General features: G+C 27.9%; 2 protein-coding genes across 10 annotated transcripts in view; one reads left to right on the top strand and one right to left on the bottom strand.

Annotated features, from left to right (window-relative positions):
- The window catches only part of nw (narrow), a 393,672-nt gene extending 391,759 nt beyond the window's left edge, over positions 1-1,913 (top strand). Inside the window, exon 6 of one of the 2 annotated variants that reach the window (XM_075359957.1) lies at positions 1,235-1,913. In XM_075359957.1, the coding sequence (XP_075216072.1) occupies positions 1,235-1,670 (436 nt within the window). In that variant the 3' untranslated portion in view covers positions 1,671-1,913. The remainder of the gene's footprint in view (positions 1-1,234) is intronic. The other variant, XM_075359958.1, reaches the window with a different exon arrangement.
- The window catches only part of LOC142321672 (cytosolic carboxypeptidase 1-like), a 293,694-nt gene that overhangs the window by 98,739 nt on the left and 169,979 nt on the right, over positions 1-24,976 (bottom strand). For all 8 annotated transcript variants that reach the window (XM_075359948.1, XM_075359949.1, XM_075359947.1 and 5 more), the window contains 6 exons: positions 23,046-23,156; positions 18,058-18,172; positions 13,965-14,167; positions 12,475-12,652; positions 10,251-10,391; positions 6,906-7,084 (listed from right to left, as the gene is read on the bottom strand). In XM_075359948.1, coding sequence (XP_075216063.1) covers positions 6,906-7,084; positions 10,251-10,391; positions 12,475-12,652; positions 13,965-14,167; positions 18,058-18,172; positions 23,046-23,156 — 927 coding nt within the window. The remainder of the gene's footprint in view (positions 1-6,905; positions 7,085-10,250; positions 10,392-12,474; positions 12,653-13,964; positions 14,168-18,057; positions 18,173-23,045; positions 23,157-24,976) is intronic.

Genomic DNA, 24,976 nt, shown 5'->3' with positions numbered 1-24,976 from the left:
AAGACTACAATTCATTTACATTCATACATATCATCCTCATTCATCCTCTGAAGTATTATCTGAAAGGTAATTACCGGAGGTTAACAGGAAAAAAGAAAGTATAGAATATGAATAGTTTGACTAAGAAAAATTTAAAAGAAGCTAGAAGTAAAAAAATCTTTTATTTTACATTTTGTTTACTTCTTCATCAAATTTAATTCTCAAAATTTCTTTAACCTCCCCGGACCAAAACAAAAATTCAACTTGCCTTCAATTCAATGTTCAACCTTCAATTAGTTTATAGGGTATTCAGAATTAAGCTAATAATAATAATAATAATATACAACTGATAGCAATAACATGAAACATGATCTCGTAATCACTGTATTAGTATACAAGAATTTTTCATGTTTTTAATTCTTTCTTACTTTTTTATACTTTACTTCACTGAGGAAAAAATCTATTGATGCAATATGAAGGCTTGTTATATAAAAAACAAGCCTTCATATTGGAAAGATTGAATGTTTAAAAAGAACCCTTATTGTATCAATCCCAAATTACAAATTACAGTGAATAGCTATATTCAATGACCTTTTCATTTTCTGCAACAGTGTAAATATAAATTTAAATTTAAAAAAATTACATAATCTTGTAATTTTGTCAATAAGTAGGGAAAATTCTAAATGATAATAAACAGATTTTAAACAACATTAAATGCTACGGTATAATAGCATTTTATAATCACACATTATAACTCAATTTATATAAATCTGCTGTATCGTATTTTGATAAATAATTTTAATTTGTTATTTAGATGACAAGAGTACTTTCAATAAAGAATATAATAAATTTTCATTGGTCTTTAGTACAAAGAGAAAACTGAAACAAAAGGTTTGACTTAGTTTACACCAGTTTGTAATGTAACTCACAAATTGTCAGCATGATTAGCTGTAAGAGGTTTTTCACCCTCAATGGCAGCATAGCTTAAAGTGGTCAGGCATGGTATTCAGCCTCTTGCCTGCCGCTAACAGAAATGAGTTGGCTATACTAATACTGGTACATTTAGTCCATGGTGGCACTTTTTTCAAAGTGCAACTAAGCACATTTTAACATATAATCACAAGGTGTAACCAAATTACAATAAAAAAAAAAGTTTTTTAGCATTATTTCGTATTTAAGGATTCAAAATAAATATTACATTTTTTAAATTTACAAAATATGTATAATTAAAAACAACAATTTTATTATATTTTAGGGGCCATAAAACAAAATTACCTTCAACAGTTGGAACAACAACAATTACTACAGCAAGTCCCATTAAATCTAGTTCAACAGAGTCACCTGAATATGAGATTACTGAATCAATATCAGTAAATATTGATAATCAAAATAATGAGCAACAACAGCAAAGCAACGAAAACGAAAATGAAAATGAAAATCAATCGAGCAATGAATCAACAGATTATAGTACAACTGAAACGATTACTGAAACAAATCGATCTCATAAATCACATCAAATGGTTCTAGAATCACGTCAACTAGAATCTAGTCTTCAAGATGAAAAAAGTACCACTAATAATATAAATGATGAAAATAATAATAATAACAGCAATGAAAAGAACGATGTTCAGTGGCTTTGGGCTCGAAATATAATGCTTGAAAAGCCAAAAAAGAAAACTACTTCTGAATAAAAAAAATTTTGCAATATTAAAAAATTAAAACTTTAGATACTAGCTGTTTTTTAATTAATAAATACAAAAAAAAAGTACTATGTACCAGTAGAAAATAATAAAAAAAGACTGTGTGACCTGATTCAATGAATTGCTACGAATTGCACTTCAACTTAATGATGTATGTCTTTAGTTTTAAGTTCATTTTTTTTATACATGGTAATTAAATTAGTTTTATCAGATAATAAATAAGATTTAATAATAACACAAATGTTAATTTATTTTTAATATAATGATTTTCATCATTTTTATATACCTGCACCAAATATAATATTCTAGATGGTCATTTAAAAAAAAAATTAGCTGATTGAATGATGAACACAAGTAACATTTAGCTACGCATTACCCGGCACTGCCCAAGTAAGCAAACAACTTGTTTTGCTTGAAATTATGTTATATGTCATGTGTGACATTTCACAGTTGATCGTCATTTCTGTAGATATGAACCAGAATATAGATTTACTACTCCTTGAGATTCAACCCGCATCAATTTTCTCCCAGTATGTTTTAGATTAACATTAAAAACATTACAAAAAAGATAATAAAAACTTCAACTTTATTTATCTCACATCGTTTATCATTCATAATTTAATTCAGGTTTTTACTCTTTTCCATTACTGCCATCCCAAATGCATTGGTAACCTCTAAGTTTACCTTAGGATAATGAGAGATAGAGTGAATCTACTGTTTTATACAAATTTTTAACCTTTACCAATGTACTCATTACATCCTTAATTGTTAACAAAGACTGCTCAACAATAAATTGAACTGCAGCCTCAGAAATGTTCACTTTACCACAACATATTTCCTTCTAATTTTCAACCGATGACATTTTTATTAATTTTATATATTCATACAGAAAAGAGTTTTTTAATAGACCGCTTTCATTGCTCAAAATAAAATAGGATTATTACATATGACCCTAAGCTGTAAGATAAAAGTGGCTTGTAGATGCAATAATGGTACCTATCTAAACAAGTCATCTTTCACCATCAAAATAAATCTTTTTATTAAATGTATTACACACACTTAACTTAAGTTGTTAATATTAACAACTTAACCACCAAAACACAATAACAAATAAAATCTAAAAAACCAATACCACTAGTCAACTTTCACAGGATCTGCATCATCAGTCAGTGTCTTGAGTAATGGTAGCTTTTGTTGTGTTGTTCATACAGATATTGTGGTTATTTATTTTCTAAATTTTACGTTTTTTAATATTTGTTTTATGTAATTATAGAATTTGTGTACCAACTGACGATGGAGGATCCTGTGAAAGTCTATATAAGTTTTTTTTTTTTTTAAGTTTAATCTGCTACAGTGTTTTGGTGGTTAAATTGTAAATATTTAATTTAATTAGCACAGTGGTCAATATTTTGAAGAATTATTTGAATTTTCAAAAGATATATATATATATATTTATATATATATATATATATATTTACTTAGCAAAATCAATTCTTTTGTTTATTATTGCATCCGTCCATATTCACCCTTCTGTAGTAATTACACCAAAGACAAATGTATAACACAATTTTCCACCAACAATACAAAATTCAACAATGCCTCTTACCTTATGCTTATTGTTTTTTCATTTAATAGCACTTTCAAAGGTTTACTTCCTTTCCCCCCCAAAAAAAAACATTTTTTTTTCTTTAAATTACACATTAACTCAAAAACAAAAAATTGTCAATGTCAAAAAATTGTCAAAAACAAAAATATGTAGTCAAAAATAAAATATTCCATGTGGCCAGCCAAACATACAGTACTGTACTAAGATTATTTAATTTTTTATAAATTATATGAATCTGCTATTATCTATGGCGGTCTTGATAAGAAATTCATTATCAAACTCTGTCTGTACATTAATCAAGCTAAACTTCTGTCTATACTCGTACATATAATATTTTTCTAAAATATTTAATTTTATTATTATTATCCCATCCTTTTACAATTTCTACATTTTAAAATTTGTATCCGAATTGGTGATTAAATGTTTATTGATTATTAAATGGTCTGCAAGATTGGAGAAACCTAATTTGTTGTTTTTATAAAATCTAAAGTGTTTTGCAAACCTTGCCCTAAATGATTTATTAGTTTTCCCAATATAAATTTTGTTACAATCATTGCATATTATGTAATAGATACCACAAAAATTATTAGGATCATAATCATTATTATGGATTTTCAAATGTTTTATCACATGATTGTATGGTCTATGTGCTGTTTTATATTTTTCATCATTATAAAGATTAACCACATTTTCAATAATGTTATTAGGTATAGAATATTTACACAAATATTTTCATCAATACTTTTATTATTTATAGCTATCAATGTTGCTGTATTATTAGATTTTAATTTCTGGTTTTTATAAATATTATCTATCAGTGACATGTCATATCCATTTTTTACTGCAATACATTTTATATCTATTTCTGAATCTAGTTTTTCTTTATTATTCTGTGTGTAATTTCTCACTATAATTAAAAAGTTTATAAATGTATTAATTTTGTGTGTCCAAGGATGATTCGATCTTCTGTTAACAGTTATTTCATTAGTTGTTGGTTTCCTATATACAGATGTCATAATTTTATTACTTTTACTAATTTCTATATCAACATCTAAAAAATTTATTTTTTTGTTTTGTTCGTTTCAAAGGTAAATTTTAAATTATTATGATAAGAATTAAGTTTTTTTAAATTATTAAATGTTCATTATTTATAAAAGGTGCCTATGAAATTGTTATGGACTTTCTTCATCCACAGTTTCAACAGTATGGAAGAGTCATGAGAAACTTACAAGTGCTTTTGAAAAAATTACATGCAAGCAAAAATCTCAGGCTATATGACAAAGATTGCTTTGATAGCACCCTCTATCAAGGTTTAAATGAAAACAAGTGAATATTTACCTATCAGTGGTCCAATTTTAAAAATGCAGGCTGAAAAATTTGCTTAAAATTTTGGCTACACAGATTTGTAGCAATGGATGGTTAGAGAGTTTTAAAAACAGACATCAGATTGTTTTTTCAAAAATTAATGGGGAAGCTAACTGCATAGACAGTTCAATTGTGAGCAATTGGGTGAATGATAAATACTTATTAAATTGGGTTATAATGAAGAGGACATTTTTAATGCCGATGAAACAGACTTGTTATATAAACTAATCCCCCCTGACAAAACTTTTAAATTTAAAGGTGAAAAATGTATTGGTAGGAAATAGTCAAAGGTCAGGCTAATGATTTTGTTATGCTCAAATTCAACTGGGACAGAAAACGGAAACTTTTAGTATTAGGGTAATCAAGAATTTCAAGATGTTTTATGAATGTAAAAAAACTTCCTGTCGATTACATGTATAATTCTAAAGCATGGATATCGTCAAGGATTTTCAAATTGCAAAAAAATAACAGAAAAATGTTATTATTGAAAAATAATTGCCCCTCTCATCTGTCACTGCACAACTTAAAATAAGTCTTGTGTTTTTATTGCCTAATATCACAACAAAACTGAGCCAATAAATCAGGGGGTTATTATTGCTTTTAAAAATTATTGAGAACATGGACGAAAAAAGAATTCTAAATGATGGTTTTAGATACTATCAGATTTTTGAAGTGAGCTTGGTGTAACGTATTACAAGCTACAATTCAAAACAGTTTTAAAAATTCTGGTCCCATTCCACACCGCATTTCGATGGAAGATTACCATGATGAAGACTATATACCACTCTCAGAGTGGATTCAAACTCTTAACTTGACAAAAATATCAGCCTTTCAAGAATATTCAATAGATGACTATACAACAGCTGATGACGATGTACATACTGAAATTCCTACTGATGAAGATATTATTACTGAGATAATTCATAGTCATGCAGGCGATAGCGAAGCTGAAACTGAAAATGAAGATGAATCTACTATTCTCCCAGTCATATCAATATGACTGACACCAAAGAATGTTTAAAAAATGAACTGAGTTTGGCGAGACTAATAATGTAAGTGATTAATTTGTGGAGCATTTTTAAACTACAAAACTGTTTTGATGATTACAGGTATAAGATTATTAAACAAACAAAAATAAATGATTATTTTAAGGCTAATTAGTTTGTATGCGCAATTAAGTTGACATATTCTGTTAGAATGAAGAAAAAATAGAATAGAATGATTTTTGTAGATTTAATAAACACAGTTTGTATGTTAAAGCACGTGACAGAAATTTTTTTGTAGTGTTAATTTGTTACGTTCCTCGATGATTATGGTAAGTTTTACTCTGCATATTTACCATTTTTTTTTTTTGTTAATTCATTGAACACAACAGTTTTGGTTAAAAGAAAAATGTATTAGTGTCTAAAAATTGTATTACATCTAAATTTTATTTGTTAGTCTATAATACAAAATACACTGATTTTTATTGGAAAACAGCTTCTTCTTAGGTATATAATATATTTTTTGTATTATAATGATGGCATAAAAATTTACAGTTGTAAATTACGAGATGGCAACTTGTAAGTACCAAGCACTCACCTGTAACAAGCATATTTGATCGGCCCCTTGAATCTCGTTATAACCAAGTTTTACTGTATTTAATTTTTTCAATACAGTAAAAAAAATTTAAGTGGTTAAAATTTCCTGCATTCAATTCTAACATAATATAAACAATTAGAAGAAAATATTATTTTTATATGTTTCTCAAACTTTTTTATCAATAAAACCAACTTTCTTTCTTAATATGTTGGTAGTAGTGTGTGAATGAAATAAGGACATTTACTATGCCGATTAACAATTTTTTGTTCTAAATCTGTAAAATCTGAGAGTTGTAAATCTGTAAAATCTGTAAATCTACCACCACACTAAATGCACATCCTGCACATGGATAGTTTTATTGATATAGATATGAAGTAAAATTATATCTGCTTTCAAAAAATTGAACAATTCAGATTCACAAAATATCTAAGTTTGAACAGCACGACAGCTTTACAACTGGATGCATTATCAACTACTATATAGTCAGGAAAAGTCAAAACACGACTATATTGGGCAAAAGCATCTAATACCAGAGGTACATTTTTAGTTGAATGGCCACACAGAGAACACAAAAAAAATGTTGAAAATGATTTTGCACTTCAAATAACAGGTTATAAAGTAAGAAAAAATCTAATATACTCCAGGAATGAAAGAATTTTTAATAAATTACTTACCACCCATTTATGACTCCTTCAGGATTAAGCATAGGTACAATTTTAATAACATATTTAGAACGTAGTTTATCAGCAATCATAGTGTTGTTTAAAAGAAAATTGAATGAACCTTGCATTACCCAAGATGAATTGGTTTCACCAGGATGCACTCTTGCTGTTAAAAATATAACGTCACGTTCCTATAGAAAAAAACAGAAACCCATAAATTAAAATCAGGTCTAAAAAATTAAATTTTAACAATAAATTTGTTAAAACATATTACAGTGTATTAAAATCAACTATTTTTAATTTTTGCTATTTTCTTGCAAAACTAGCAAAAACATTGCTTAATTACTTCTTAAACACTACATAATTTCTTCATCTATTCTCACTTACCACGTTTTCACAGTTTGGGCCTTTCACTATACATTTCTACTTGCCTAACTCCAAAAGCCATTTCTTTGTACAGCTTCCTTCTTCACCTACTGGCTTCTGCTTTACCTCTAAAGATAATGTTTAGTATTAGTAGTATTCCATTGTGTACTCTCTTCAGGTTCTGAACCACTTCAGATTCTCTATCCTAACTTCGTTAAGCATTACAACCACACTCACCACCACTTCCATATACCTTTGTTATTGGTTCTGCTTCTTCCTGTTTTCCCCACATGTTTCTCAATTTTTTTTTACTTGAATTTTACTTCTTCCTTGACCCACAGCATATTTAAAAACAGATAATATAAGTTTTACAAAGTACTTCTTTACACTTTGCTGGCATACCCTTGTCCCATACTAGACTCCTGACATCGCTAAAAACTAGCCATCACCACAAAAACACTAATGTAAACATTCTTTTAAAAGGAAGATAGGCTGGCTGTATGATTTTTTTTTTTAATTTTATTTATTATTAATAATAATAATAATTATTATTATTATATATTATTAGGATACTAAATTACAAATTCATATATATAAAATGTATCTTTTTGAAAATTCAAATAGTTCACTAATTTATCAGCAACTTAACCATCAAACACAGTAACATAAAAACCTAAAAAAATTAATATCAATAGTCAACTTTCGCAGGATCCCAGATCATCGTTCAGTACATAATTCTATGAGGTGTGGGTATAATGTGAATAATGCTGTAAAATATTTATTTTAAATTAATACATATTTACTTATTATCCTTCAATATACACCCATACTCTATCCCTGCAATGCTCCATACAAATTTTCATTGTTCAGAACAGTGCTGGAAGTCTTTTTCTGTGAGCTCTTTCATGACGCACGTCACATTTTCTTTCACAGCTTCAATGGTCTGAAATCTTGTTCTTTTTAATGGAAATTTCACCTTGGGGAACAGATAAAAGTCACAGGTAAAAGAAGTTGGGTGTCAGGTCAGGCGAACAAAGCAGATGGTCTAACACTGAGAGGTTGTACTTGGTTAGAAATGTCTTGACAGACAATGCAGTGTGAGCCAGTGCGATGTCCTGATGAGGAGCCCATGATTTGTTCTTCCCCAATTCAGGTGGTTTTTTTTTTTTTTTTCATCAAGTTGAGCTAGAATCTCAAGGTAGTAATGTTGATTAATTATTTGACATTCAGGAAGCCAGTGAAGGTACACAATCCCATTAATATAGAAAAAACAATCATCCTTGCTTTGAATTTTGATCTGCTTATTCGAGCTTTTTTAGCTCAGTGAAGTTGGGGCCTTCCAATGCATGGATTGACGCTCAGTTTCTGGATCGTAAGTGAAAAACCAAGATTTATCACATTTTATCACTTTTTCCAAGAAGTTCGAGTCATTTTCAATGGAATTCAAAGAGTCAGAACAAACATTTTTACGAGCTTCTTTTTGTTCAATTGTGAGAATTTTAGGCACCAATTTCGTGCACACTTTTTGCATGTTAAAATTGTTTATGTAAAATTTGCCTCACAAATTCTTTGTCTATTCCTACAGTTTCAGCAATTGCACAAATAGTTAACAGTCAGTCAGATCGAATCAGATTACCAATTTTTACAGTATTTTTATATGTTTTTGACAAGGAAGGGCAACCCAGGCAAACATAATCTTCAACATCTTCTTGACCATCTCGGAAACATTTAAACCACTCAAAAACCTGTACACATGATAAACATTCATTGCCATATACTTTTTTAATAAAAAGATAAGTTTCAGTAGCAGGTTATCAAAGTTTCATATGAAATTTCACGACAATTCTTTGCTCTAATAAAACACTTATTTATTCGGCAAAACAAAAAACAGATGTTATCCAAACTAAGGCCACAGCCAGACTAATATGTCTACAGAAACTGTAAGTCTAATGTATCTGATCATCTGATTAAGAATAAACATACAATATCTGATATTAGAACAAATTTAAAAATACTGGAGATTATAAAATATAATATGAATACAAATAGTAAGGGATTAGATATTTTAGAAAGATACTATATAAATAAACATAAAACTAAATTTAATATGATCAACCTTCAGACAGAATATGAAGATGACATTATTTTGAAAGCTGCAGTAGATGGCACCACCATCTATTTTGATAGTAATGTATAATTTATTTCAATCAGTGTAGTAAAGTAAGTTCAGTTAAATGGACAACATATAGATGTTGTTATGCCTAGATGTCATATTTTTACATATGTAAAAATATTTACAATTTAATTTTAATTTAATTTTTAATGTTTATTTTAATTAATTTTTTAATTTTATTTTAATTTGTTATTTAACTGAATAAAAGTTTAAAGTAAAAAAAATAAAATACATTATATGTTACTGTATTTTGCGAAGTTTGTAATGTAATTTGAGATAAATATATAAGCAGCTGATGATGTGAGTAAATCGTGAGAGCGCTCCTGCATATATAGTGGAATAAGGTAAGTCATCCTACTTCATTTATTCTGTACTTTGGTTGATTTAATAAAATAAATATATTTGTATGTAGTACAGAAGAGTACGATTCTTAAAAGAATGATTTTTAAAAATACACACACACTTTTTAACTTGCTATATACTCAGCAAATTAGAAATAATAAATAAGTAAATCACCTGAAACTTCTAACAAAAAGACTTAATAAAATTCTAAATTCTACACTATACTGGTCCTCTATAGTTATTCAACACAAGATTTCTCTATTTTGTGACCCAACAACTAATTTTGTGACCAGTTTCCTATTTTTGAACTAAATAATTTTTGAACTAATAACACTTAATATTAACTCAAAGTATGTAAGTGTAATTTGTTGAAAATTGCTAAAACATTTCAAATACTGAATATGAAATTAAAATACATTTTAATTTCATTTTATCTTATTTGTAATATTTAAAATTTTTGAACTAATAATACTTACATGAAATTTTACATCCCTATCCTCAGGAGCAGATATTGTAACCAATGGTGTTTCATTTTCATTTAATGTATTGCATAAGTTATCAACTCTGAAGTATATATGATTAGGTAACACTCTTTGACTCCACAGCCATAAATTTAACTGAAATCATATTTAAAAGTAATGTTAAAAGCTTAATAATATTTACAGGATAAGCAGTGAATTATAAATTTTTACAAAATTTCACAATGACAAACAGAATTTTATCCCTTACAAAATATAGTAACTTTAAAATACATGCAATTTTAATACTTAACAAACATTACTACAGTCTGACAAACAAAGAAAGGTACATAATTTGAGCTGTTAATTTTCAATAAACCTATAAAACAACCTAATATGTGTCTGCTCTGTTCTATGTTTATTTTATTAAAAACTTCTTTATACAGCAAGAAACTGCTTTGTTTACATTTAAGAAACAATATAAAAATATTACTTTAATTGCAATATTTTATACAGATATTTTATGGAAATAAAAAATGTTTATTACACTATTTTGATGCGTCTAGTTTCTGAGCTCTGTAACTAAAACAAAATTATTATCTGAAATTAAGTACAAGAGCTGTAAGAATAATAATAGATATATTAACAAAAATAAATAAATATATATATATATATATATATATGCTTTAATTTTAGTTATTTATTTTTTTAATAACACTTTATAACAACATTATAACACTTTACAACAGCACAACAAGCATTTTCTTTTATTAGCTAAACTACAGTACACAACACACAGAACCTCTTGACTTATATAATTTTACTTCCTGAATTGATATTTTTTATAATTCCTAATTTGTTAAATAAAATGGACTCAAGTTTATAAATAATAAATGTATTAAAACAAAAATTAAATCATCTAAAGATTGAGTTGTACAAACGAATAAAGATTTATTAACACTTACAATGTTTTGTAAAAAGTAATAATCACTTACTTTTTAGTAATTAAAATTTTTAAAAACAATGCTCATAATTAAATTTTTTTAACTTTACAATATATATCAGTTATTTTAGTGGTATTTTTAGTTTTAGATTCTTTTAAATTACATTAATAAACCACGTAGTGTAGAATATTAAGATAAGACATTTCGCAGAATCATTCAAAGTGGATTCAAAAGGATAATTCAAGTGAATTATTTCAATCATGATGAAAATTTTTGAGGATGAATGGGGTTTACAAAAAATTAAGGTTAGATATGTCTTACTTCAATATTCTGCACTAGGTAGTTTATTTAATAAAATTTAAATATAATTTAATAGTACAGAGAATAACATGAATCTTAAAAATATTCATTTCAGTAAAACAAAAGTATATTCATCTATTTCTAATTTTCATCCTGCACAGGAAGGTAAATTATCATCCTGGATGAAGATTAGAACATTCCTGTAAAGGTAGGAAATCTTGTGTGGACTGATTGTCCTCTCTCTCTCTCTCTCTCTTCATTCTCAAACTAAGATTCCTTCTCCTCTGGATAGGTTCATTATAACTGGATAAATATTAGCTGTTGCAATTTTTTCATCAGCAGTATCTCACTTGCAACATTGGTTGAGACTACGCTGCAACCTAGGATAGTCTACCTGGTTCAAACTCTAGTTTCCTAAGCAGGGATTGCTCACTCATGTAGTTGCAACACCTACTAAATAAAACTAGTGCATCACACTTCAGTGTAGTATAAAGTAGTGTAAAATTTTATTTGGTTGACTCAAGGAAATCACTATTTACTATAAATTGCCAAAATTATTACATCTAAAACTGACATCCTATTTTCATCTAGGTAAAAAAAAAATATCAAACCATAAATAATCTTGTAATTTACTCTTTTGTACGTTTTATAATTAAAGATAATATTTCACATTATATCCATTAAAATTATGATTAGAGATAAATAGGATCGATAACCCCACACTCTGTTAACCAATTAAAATTTGTTATCAATCAATAATTAACAAAAAAAATAGTAAAATACTCAAATACATAACACTGTAATAGTCAGATGACTACTTGTATTATAAAAAACAAATTAAAATTTACCAATAATATTAACAATACTCTTAATAATAAATATTTCAAGTGCAGTCTTTGGAATTCAGTAAAATAATCGAGAAATTTTAATAAGAATATGAGTAGTTAACAGATTCCTACTTATCTCTAATATCTTATTGATTACAAATGTATACTTACAAGTAATCTAGAATAAGTATATGGAAAATGATAAGCCATGTAACAAACATCTAAATTATGAGGAAACAGGATACTAAACGATAAAGTTTGAAATGATTTTTTCTTTTTTGATTTCCCTGAACAATAATATGAATTTTTAAAGTAGCATATGTCATCTCCAGCTCGTACCCAACTTGGCCTATAAAAAGTTAAATTCATATAAGCATTTATAATCAATAATACACTGATAATATTATATAATACTTTATTACTTTCAAATAAATAACTGTAGTAATAATAATAAAAAAATAAACAAATATATAACATATATAGTTTTAATATAATTATAATTTATGTGTGCATGTCTTACTGCAATGTATTATGTCTACTGCAATACTTCTTTTCTTGTATTATCAGTTTTAGATTACCTACCAAATATGCATTTTGTAATTTTCTAATGAATTTCACCTACATCGATCGATAAAATTCCATCTAGATGTTACGTTGTGAAAATATTTATTAATGGCATTCTTAGCAAGACAATAGACAACAACAATCATTATACTGTTATTGGCCTACCGTTTACTGAGTAGAATTATTAATGAAAAGTAAAATTTTTTAACTGAAAAGTAACTTCAATATTTAAAATGTCTTTTTTTATGATTAAATGTATTATTCATACACAAATGTTCCATTATTAACTATACAAAAATTGAATTGTAGACAAGATGCTGATCAGATAAAGGAATGAGGTTTGTTCAAAGAATTTATATTCTAACTTATGTGCAAGCATATTACAAAACATATAATAAAATTACATAATAAAACTTAAAATATTACATAAAACTTATTAATTACATAATAAACACATAATAAAATTTTACATAATAAAAATTGAAATAGAATATATAGCATCTAAGTACAGAACTAACAAAATTAAGGTAAAAAAAAAACTTCAAGGCATGCCTCCTCCTCCGCAGCCATTACGGAAAAAAAATTGAATGAAAAAATTAAAAAAATGATTTTTTTTTAATAGCACAAATTAAAAAGAAGAGGCAAAAGTAAATGAAATGGAAATGTTCCTCCAAAACAACACACTAAGCTACACTTCTCAAGCTTTTATATCTCCCTCAGCTAAAGCAAGTTTGACACTAGTAGAATACCCTTACACGCTATCTGACCCTAAGAGATTTTATTTTGTTCCCAAACTGAAAGAGTACTTCGGTCGTACAATATTTAAATATAATTGGATGTTCTAATGCAATGAACAAGTGGCTGGACTAAAAAGAAGCCTCAATGCAGGATCATTGCTGATAGGCTGAGAAGAGATCTACATTGAAAAGAGATGAAAAATAGCAAAAAAGTCTGTTGCATAGAGTTCAGGATACACATATATTTTTTTTAAATGCCCTCACACATAATGACTACACATTATATAATTACATATACTGTGTATGTAAATAAGTTGGTATTGCATACCTGTAAAAATAAAATGTTTATATAGTATTTACCTGCCCAACATAGCTTCTTTAACAGAATATAACAGTGGTCGCATACCAAAATTAAACTGGCTATTAGGTTTATCACAGTTAATAATATTAAGAGTGTATGGTAATGTATTATCCATATTAGATACTTCAAAATAAAACCAATTATGATGTAAACTTGAATTAACATCAGGCATCACTATGAGATCATATTCACGAGGTCCAATCTAAAGTAAACAAAAAGACAAATAAACTGATGTACAGATAAAATATTAACAGTTATAATATCTTGAAACGTACCAATATACAATGCTCATGGCTTGAAATGTGTATTATTTCAGTGTGCTGTCACAAGATACAGTACAATGATCTCTAGCCAAGTAGGGAACATGTTATATTCTATCCTCCCTGTTCCTGAATGTCAATTCCGTAAAGAATATTTAAACTACTGTCAACTTTATATTTGCTCTAAAAGTTTTCATAAATTTTTAATACATGAAGAACCTATCAATCACATCAGACTGAAGCAAAACAACCATTAACGAAATGAGATAAAATTAACGTGATTTAGACAGGCACTGAGATAAACAAGTCATTACATTAGATAAAAGTAGCCCAACTTTATTCAGTGGACACTTCAACCACAAGTTTGGTTTACTGTTCATTCTCTGAGCAAGAAACAGAATCAAGAACAGTTGCATAAGTACTGAACACTAATTAATAAGTAGCTGCCCTCCAGCTTCTGGAAGGTGCTAACTGGCACAATGGGACAAGATCACCCAAACTCCAAGATACCTACCCAAGGAACAAAAGATAAAGAATAAAAGAAAGGAAAGGCAAAAAAGAGAAAGACAACAAAATTCAACATTCAAAAATATAAGAGAAAACTTTTTTCTCCCTTTTGACCAACAAAATTTTCAGCAATGTACTGCCTGTATCATCTCTTCATTAAACCTCCAAAGAAAAGCTTTCTATTTATTCTTTCAGCATTCCTAAGATGTGAATATCTATCTATATGAAGGTATGATGAGTGAAAAGATTTGAAAGACACTCAAACAACAGATCTTGGATTGACTACATTGTAAGATACAGATGATTCTAGAGATCTTATGCATTATAATGATGCCTTATTCATCCAAAAGAGAGTCAACATAACTTTCTTGTAATGATTATGAATGGTGTAGTTTTCATTTTAGTAAGCAGTTACCTTTCCTTGCTCATTTCTAATTTCTGGTCAGTAGTACTGGACCCAGGTGTGATTTTGATTGATAATTTCTGCAATACTTTCTGCTTCACAACATAACAGACTTTCCTTGTAAGCATCAGTACATTATTTTACAATCTTGCAGTAAGCTGGCATGACACCTACACATTATAGATACTTTACTAAATTGCAAAAAATCATGATCAATATGCTGAGCCATGATTCATATCTAGATAGCTATTTCATTCATTATTTTATTGCCAATTTCCCTTCACCATGGCTCTAACTGTGTGATGAATTCTTCCATCAATATTCTTTTGTTTAGAAAGGTATTTTAAAAATATGACTTCAGTAGAATATTTATAACTTACTACTTCGTAATTTTTTTTCATCTACAAGTTTCTTAATTATAAGTTGTATTTCCAAAATTTAGTTTTTAAACAAACATATTGCACTATCAAAGACATCAGCATAAAATTTCAGCAAGATATAAAAATTAAGTTTATCTGTTTACAAAAAAGCTAAACATAACGAATCGAGTTACTGTGAAATCACCCAAAGCAACCCAACAAAAATATGTTTTTGAACTTTTATTCAAACTTTTTTGAACTAGTGCTCTAGATCTAAGGAGACCACAAGAACGTATGATCAGAGAAGTCATGTAATTTAGAAGGTGAGGAAAATGAATTAACATTGAAGGCAAGCAGCTTTCAACAGTAGGACTTCAACAATTAAATAGAAGGGTAGAGATTTTATTTTTTAATTTTTATGAATTACTAGACAATAAGGCACATTAAAGTTTCCTCAGATTCAGTTGATATACACAAAACAAAATAATATGTTTATATACACAGTACTTGATTTCTGCTAGAAAATGGCATTTTAATACATCCTTTTCAATGCACAGTACCTTACATGGGAGTAAATTAATATAATTCAACAAAACAGTATTCTTCCAAGTAGACTGCCTGGTCACAATTCTGAACATAATTTTAATCTATAAAAATCTATTTAATCTATTTTAAACTAATTTTAATCCATACAAAAGGATTGTTACAACCTGATACGTGGAATGTATTATAAAATAAAAACAAGTTTCAGTTTGGTCTTCCGAGCATCACTGGTTTAGTAATACCTCATACTAGTTCACATTTTAATAAACAATAATTTCTTAAATTTTTATTAGTAAGCTGAAATTTATCGTAGCCTAGAAGCTACACTAAATTATAGAATTAATCTTTCGTTTTTGCAAATAAAGTAAGATGGAATGGTTGAAGATACAAAGTGAGCATTTCTGTATTTTTCACCAACATTACTAAAAAAACACAATTTCTATTTGTCACATTGTATCACACTTTATCCCCCAAAAAAAATGTTTCCATCAAGATTTAAGATTGGAATAAAAAATGTAGAGAGGGAATAAAAGTAGTAAACTTAAGTCCATGGTAGTATGCCAAGATGCCAAGTAATACAATTCTATTGTGAAATTTGTATAATTCTACTAAATGGTCAAATTTCACTGTGCTTCTCATTTTCTATAACTTTTTGGAAAGACATTCCATAGTTGTAATCAGCTAACTTGCTATATTACTCTTATATTGCATATAATGATATATTCTTCTATTATTAAAAACTATTTCATAGGTTCTCCAAATAAAATGCAGTCTAACATTTTCATTTGCATATAGATGGCTCACTGCCTATTTAACATTACCATTAAAAGAAGATAAAAGAAAAAAGATTTTAATTTAATTCTAATTGTAAATTTAAATTTGTTTCATCTGTTGCAATCTATAACTAACTATACAGAAACTAACTTTTAAGCAAGTTTTACAAAAGGAAGGAAGAATAAATGAATCTAAACTACACATTTTATCTCAATCACAACCAGCAATTGGTCAGTTAGCACTATCATTTAAAACAGCTAAATTAAAAATAATGAATTTATAAATTTTTTACCATGCGTTTCATTTACCACAGACTGTCTTCATCCAAAACTTTTTGAAGAAATGTCTCCATTCTTGTAGAGTGGTAAAGGTTCAAAGCTGTTTTTAAGCTTTTGATGCAGAGTGCATCAGGAAATATTACACTAATTCTTAGTTAACAATTAGTTTTATTTCAATTTTATTAACACAAGTGCAAATTTTGTTTTGCACTATTTCATGAATATATGTTAATTTTCATTTAATACATACACATAATTTTTTTAAAAAATTTTCATATCTATTCATTTTAAGTAGTCTTTTCATATTTTTCAATTCCACTGTATCTATTAATGCTGTCCGTTAAATAATTTTAAAACCAATGACATTAACCCAAACAGTAAACAGAAAATAAAACTTTTAAATATGTAACTAAAAATGTATGTTACACTACAAAGGTAAATTAATTAAAGATTTATAAACAAATAAAACTCTCTTCTAAAAACCTTGTAGAGCTAATGATTAGCACAAATTTAGTAAGTGCTATCTGAAAGATAGCACTTTTTTAATGGCACTGGTTTTAAAAACATTAGTAACTCTTTATATATATTATAAGATAATATTAATATACTTTCTCCAATAGGAAGGACAAGTTCCATGAGTAATTACCAATTTTAAATAGTTTTAAAAGTGTAACCATTTGTTGGCAAGCACCTGAAGAGAAATTCAGCAATATGCATGATGAAATTATGTTAACCTTTAGAAAAATAAATTTAATTTTAAGTGACATGCTTCCTAAATTTTTAGAATGTACATTCAAAAATCTTTTGGGTCTTTTTTCAGTTCCTTTATCAATGTCACATGCACTTATAAGCTTTTACATATAGAATCATGAATTCAAATCAAGTGTCAAAAAGATTTTCTAAAAACTGTAATTAAGTAGTCGTTAATCAAGTTTTCGAAAGCACAAACAAAAGTTTTTTAATATTACCTGAATAGCTTTCCTCAGATTCCCGCTTTCAAATCTTGATTCAAACTGTAGACTTGTAGTACTGGTTTCAAGTGAACCGACACGCATCTCATCACAATTTGAAAGTTCTTTAAAACTAAAAAAAAAAAAAAAAAAAATTAAAATTAATTAAATCCTACAATCAAGAAAAGATTAAATATTATATAACAATTTACATCTTCTAATTTTTTTCAAACACTTAATAATATAACTGTTTCTGAAAATTGTTTGTCTTTTGTTAATATATTTCATTGATAAGGCTTTAATAACAATACATTTATAAAAATGTTATGTATTTTCAATTTCCTGATCTTACGGAAGATAACGTTTTAAATCTTTTGATTATTGACCCATCATTATGTTATAGATTAGAACTCATATATGCAAACAATAATGATTGTATATAACTTTATGTAGATTTAGATTAAAAAATCTACCCTTGTAAATAAAAATGCTAGTAATAAAAAAGTATAATACAGAATTTTAATAACAAAATCAGCACACTATTGCACTTACTGTGAAATAGAAGATAGTATTAAACTCACTCAGATGGTTTCAACAAACAGGAAGTAAACTATACTCACTCACTCAGGAAAATCCAACCATGTGGACATGACAATTTCTGTGAAATATTTAATGTCTATTTTTCAATTTAGTATAAGATAGCAATATTTTTTTTTATGGTTTGGATAATTTCTGCACAATATAGAATGGCTTCTTATATAAAAGGTGGCATAGAAAACTCAAATTTCAGTTTCATGGGTTAGATACATAACTCATTACATATGTTCTAAGTAGAGACCAGATTATATGCATATTAAGCCCATACTCACCGGTTACTGCATATTTTCCTTAAAATCTAGTGAAGATGCATATTTTCGCTATACTTACAATATTTTTCGGTAGAGTACCTAGTTAATAAATGAAATCTTACGTGGTAGCCATCAAACCACACACACTTAGAGCACATTTAGCTACCACATGTCTACTGTTTGCTTCACTACTGTGCCCACTAAATGCTCCACAACTGTGGAGCATTGTTTACAAGTAATATTCCTCCTCACAAACTTACAAATCCTACATTCATAGATTTTCTGCTATAATATTGCTCAAATCAAAATATTACCAGATGAATCAACATTGCATAAAAATTACACACCAACAATTTACCTACATGTTCTGGAAGAAATATGCAGTGAATTCAAAGAAAGCATTATTTCGATTTCAGCTGACGAAACTAATGACAGTTGTGGCCGTTACACATTGCGAATCTAATTGTTGATGCACTAAAACTAGAGCCTTCTTCCTATTTGGTGGCCTGCAAAGACCTTGAAAAGACAAATCATTTTGCAATCATAAGATATGTGAATTGAGGGTATTAAAAAAATATTTCCTGAATCTTCTGCAGATTAAAGTGTTTTATATTACTCTCAGATGCTGCTCCCTGTAAGATCCAAGGCAGCCAAAGCCCTCTAAGTATTTTATCCCAGTTTCATTCATGTGATGTGCTTTGTTCACATCGACTCACTGAAGAAGTACGATCCCAGTTTGGGAATGTAAATAAACTGATTTCATCAACAAAATAAGTGTTCCTTAAGGCACCTGCTTAAGAAAAACTGCCAAATGTGCCTTTTCCTCCTGAACCATTAATAACTCTATGAAAAACATGGATTGAAGCTGTACTGTTTTAGAATGAACATTTAGAGGTCATCAAAGGTGTAGTAAACGACTTCGATAGCGCAGAGACTATGGCAGTTTGTCAGTCCAAGGAAGCACTAACGATTCTAATATTAAAAAAAAACATAGCTGTGTGAATAGCACTCATTTTTCCCACATACCTACGAGTATTAAAAAGCTTGAAACTCGAGGTTTGACGTTGACTAAATCTATTCAGTTATTGAATAAAATACGTCAAATAAACTCCGCATTGCCAGAGGTATTACCGTGTAAACTTAAAGAAAAATTGGAAAACATTTTGAACAATAACCCAGACTTTGAACTTTTATATCAAATTGATCGTTTTCTTAATGGGACAGGTGACTTTTGCCAGAAACAGTAAGTGCTAACATAGCACCCAAATTCAAATACCGCCCAGTTACCTTGGTGGATGTGGAACTATTCTTTTCCACTTATAAAAATATTTTGAGTGATCGAAGCCACAACCTTATTACTACTGAACATTTGGAACAACAGAACCTGATAGTTTATGTTTACAAAACTAACAAAATTCAAATTCTTGTTAATTATTGAATTTATCAACATATTATTCAACTCCTAACTAATTGTTTGTCGATTTTAAAATATAAAAACTAGAAATTACTATTTTGTTATCATTTACAGTTGAATAATTTGACACTTTTCATACATATTTTAAGCAATTTTCACACAGAGTTGCATGCATATTTCAACCTTTTTATGTTACATATAATCCGGTCTCTAGTTATAAGTAAATAAATCTGTCAACTAACCTGAATGTTTAATTTTTCAAAAATGTAAAGGGTGAGAAGATATAAATAATAGAAGAAAAAAGATATTTTTAAAGACTGAATGCCCTGAGAAATCTGGCAATGTTTTCTGCCCTTAAAATGGATCAGCCAGATCATTTAACTACAATCTAATTCTACAATAATCCAAAACAGTATTTTCTTAGTTTCTTCCTTACATCGATATGATACAAGTAGATTATTATCGGCTCTATATGAGATTTTATTTTAGATTTATATTTTTTTCTAATGTTATGTTATTACATATATTTATCATTTTATTATACACAACATTTAATATTTGTTTGCAGTTTTAAAGTAAATATTAAATAGGTGTAAAGTTTGTACTCATATAAAATAAGTAAAAATATTGCTGTTTCTAACTGTACCCTGTAGCTCCAGCTGTATAACTTCAGTTCACTTTTCTGTAATCAATTTTTTTGTGAAAAGAGATTTTCACCAATCTTAGTGTGAATGATTTAACTATTAACCCTAGAAATCCCATAAATTTACAGTAAACTCTTCTGAGGTGTTTAAGTGCCTTTTAATACTCAGTTCACAAGCTAGACAGTAAATTACCCATCTAGTCAAAGCAATAGATTATCTATTTTCAGTGGTGTAGTTCCGATCCTACTAGGTTTTTGTATCTAAAAATACTGGAACCTAAATAACCATCATTCCATTAATGGTAAACTGCAACACTAATAGCTCAATGATGTCAGGTAAAACTTGATCACTAAAAAAAAAACCAAAACCTCTTTAGAGTTGAACTTTCCAAAAAGACTTTTTTGGAAGCACTAAAAGGAACCTTCAAACTAAATTTCAACCTCTTAGGGGAGATGTTTCTGCCCCCTTTTTTAATAACCATGTTTTTAAGGGGAGAGATAATAAAAAAATGTATAAAGCTTTTACAATTATTAACAAATTTAAATGTGAACTAAATCATTATACTGTCTGAAGCAAAAGAATTCAGGCTGTTCCAAACAAAGTGAGCAAATAATTTATTCCCAATTATAGCAAATAGATTGAGCAAATAGAGTGAGCAAATAGATTATTCCCAATTTTTATAGCATTATCCACTCCATTTTCATTTTACTACTAATTTCTTTCCCTTCCTTTTACTGGAATGATACATGATGGATAATTTTTTTGATCGGTTGAAGGGTACATAAGGATCGCTTCATTTTTAGGAGCAATAGATTCTTGGTTTTTCACACTTTTTGTTATACCCCAAACATGCTTGAAACAATCAAAAGTAAAATATGGAGTAATTAAATGATCAACTTGAAGCAACAAATCTTTAAAAAATACTGATGAGATCAGTAACTAAGATGATTTTAAAGAATGTTGTATTCAAAAAAAAAAAGATTCAGAAAAAGGCATTAAAACATTTATTGAGAAATAGTAGAATTATAGCAAGAAAAACAGGTAATTTCAATGTGTTTCACAGCAAATTTAAATTTGCAAGAATTAAAAAAGTTTCTTTTTTATTAATAAAAATAAAATAGTAAAAATATTTTTAAAAACGTTTTGCCATTCTGAATAAGTTGGAAATTAAAAAAAAAACTGAAAACTGTTCAGAATATAAACCAACAGAAGAAACTAAAAATAACCCACTGTATGATGTTAACATAGAATACTAGAGTTAATAGAATAGTAGAGGTTAGGGCAATAAACAACAACATAACATATCTGAACTCTGTTCAAACATCTCGCATGATAAAGCATAAATGCATTAGGTCAATAACGTGTATGCCAATCATCCAATGTACACAAATAATTTTTAATAAATACACCAAAAAGAATTTGGTAATGATATAGGCAAAACAGAATGACATTAAATTTTTCATCTAAAAAAAAGTAAATAAATTAATGATTTTTTTTTATTTTAATTGAAGGTAGATAAGCAAGCAAGGTACATAAATCTTTTTTTATAAAATTCTTTTGTAAATTTCTAATATTAGTGAAAGAAGAGGGCATTTTCATACACTATTCCACTTATAAATTAATGTATGAAGTAACATTTTAGTTTATGTGCTTAGTGATAAAATACAAAAACTAAAAGAAAAAATGAATTCTAAGAATTGATGTGATATTCTTTTGCATCAATGTAATGCCAAATAACCCAATTACCATATCAATCTACGGAAAAGTTATTTAGTTTAATGGAGATTACATAAGTAATGGCCATGAAACAGAAGAGATCTTTGGGATCAGGACATTTTACAATCTTACTCAGAGCAATGATTATTGTTAAATATCCTTCTGTTTATTCTTTAACAACACTGAACTCTGTTATTCCATCTAATCTAAAGATGGCTTCATTATATGAATGGCTTTAGGCCGTTCATATAATGAAGTATCTACCTAGCTTAGGATCTAGAATTTATTAGAAATTAAGATGCATACAAAAAATTAACATTTATTATCATTAAAGCTTACTGCTTAGATTAGTAAACTCAAGCACTAAACTTAACACTAACATACCTCAAACTATCTTCTTTAGAAGAGGTAAGTAGTCGATCAACATCGTAAATAACATTATTCATTGCGTGCTCAGCATAAATATTTTTTTCTAGAATATTCAGTAACTTCGTCCTGAAAATGTAAATTAAAACAATGGTCATATAAGTAAAAAAAATGAAATTTTTGTTAAAGATAAACCAATTTCCATTATGGAAAAAAGATTGGTTATTTGATGTGATTTCAATGATTCTATTCTCTTTAATCTTTAACTATTCTCGTTAATTTTCGATAAATAAACAGGCTTCCTTATAACTATTTTATACCAGCTTTAATATCTTCATGAACAATTTATAATTGTTGCTAATTATAATTAGCAACAATTTATAATTGTTGCTAATTATAATTTGTTATCATTCAAACTATAGTGTTTTAAAAAAATAAAATTAATATTAACATACTGACATAAACAACTTTTAAGGATTCTATATTTTTACAAAACAAAGTTTTAAATAACTATCCAACATTTAGGATAGATATATACTGAAAATGGCTATTTTCAGTAACATACCAGGGTAATCTCCCTTTATCATGGACAAAGAAAAGATAACTTTAAAGAATGTCTAGAATTCATTAATAAATGATACAAAAAAGACAAAGAGAGATCACAAAAGGAATGTAACATTTTCACAAATACAGAAAATACACACCATATTGGATAAGGTAAGGAGGATGAAAAAGACCTGCTGAAGGTATCAAATAAATATACTGGTGGTATAGATCTTGAAAAAGAATTTGATAATGTAGAAAAACAATACAATGTTAAAAATTCTTTATAAAAATAAGACTGAAATATAGAGAAGAGTAGTTATTTATGTAAGAATTATATAAAAAGTAAAGAAAAGCAAGCTGCAGTACACATAGGAGCGAAACAAGGATGTATAAGCACTTACCACTTTGCCTTTTAATTTACAAAAAAAATAATAATAATACTTGGGAGTACAAACACTGTCCAGCAGGAACAAAAAATAAAAATAGAAAGATTTTCCTATGAGGTTTTGGGTGAAACTGTATCAGTGAGTAAGAAAAGAATAAATGAATTAGTTCTAAGGAAGTACAGATTTATACCTAGGAGGGAAAATCAATTTGAAAGTAAACAAAATAATAAATGTAATAAATTTTTAAAACTGTTTTTTTAACTTCAGTGATCTACAGGATACAGCATATTAAACCTGGAATCGTGAGTGTTGAAATCTGAGCTTATGAAGCCCTCAACTTTTAGGATGGTATTCTTGGAGCTATTTCAGGTACTGAGAACCATTAGTTTGTAGAAGAATGTAGTTAACAATCTTACCAGTGACTTAACAAATGAAATGTAAAAACTGAAGATAATGTGGACATGTGGATGGAACAGATAGCATACCAGAAATTGCAGAATTTTGAAACCTTTTTTTTATCTAATCAAAATGATGTATAAATTTGTATACTGGTTTGACAACTCAATTTTGTTTCATCGACTTTTTATGTAATGTTTAACAACAAAAGTGTTTTTTAGAAAGGTTTTGGCTTTAAGGCTAGTAAATTTCTTACATAGTATGCAGTTCAAAATAATGATAATAATGCACAGTTACTGGTATAATCAGTACAGACTTTATATTTTAATTCAATACCAGATAAGAGGATGAGAGGCTCATTAGCTTTACTTCCCATAGAAGCTAAGCACGTGATGGTTTAAGCACCACTAAACTGCTTAAAAGATTAAAATTTATACAAAAAGAAACTGCAGAATAACAAGACACAAAGAAAGATTAATGCTTCATTATTTGACAAGTGTAAAAACTTAGATGCCATGTTGATAAATAACATAAAATATCCAAACTGTATTTAAGAAGTAACATTAAAAAGGAGAAGAAGAAGTAAACAAGAAATCAAAAGTACACAGAAACAAACCAGGT

This window comes from Lycorma delicatula, chromosome 3 (assembly GCF_047948215.1).
Source record: "Lycorma delicatula isolate Av1 chromosome 3, ASM4794821v1, whole genome shotgun sequence".
In the NCBI taxonomy this organism is placed as follows: Eukaryota; Metazoa; Arthropoda; class Insecta; order Hemiptera; family Fulgoridae; genus Lycorma; species Lycorma delicatula.
This window is presented reverse-complemented; position numbering and strand designations above follow the sequence as displayed.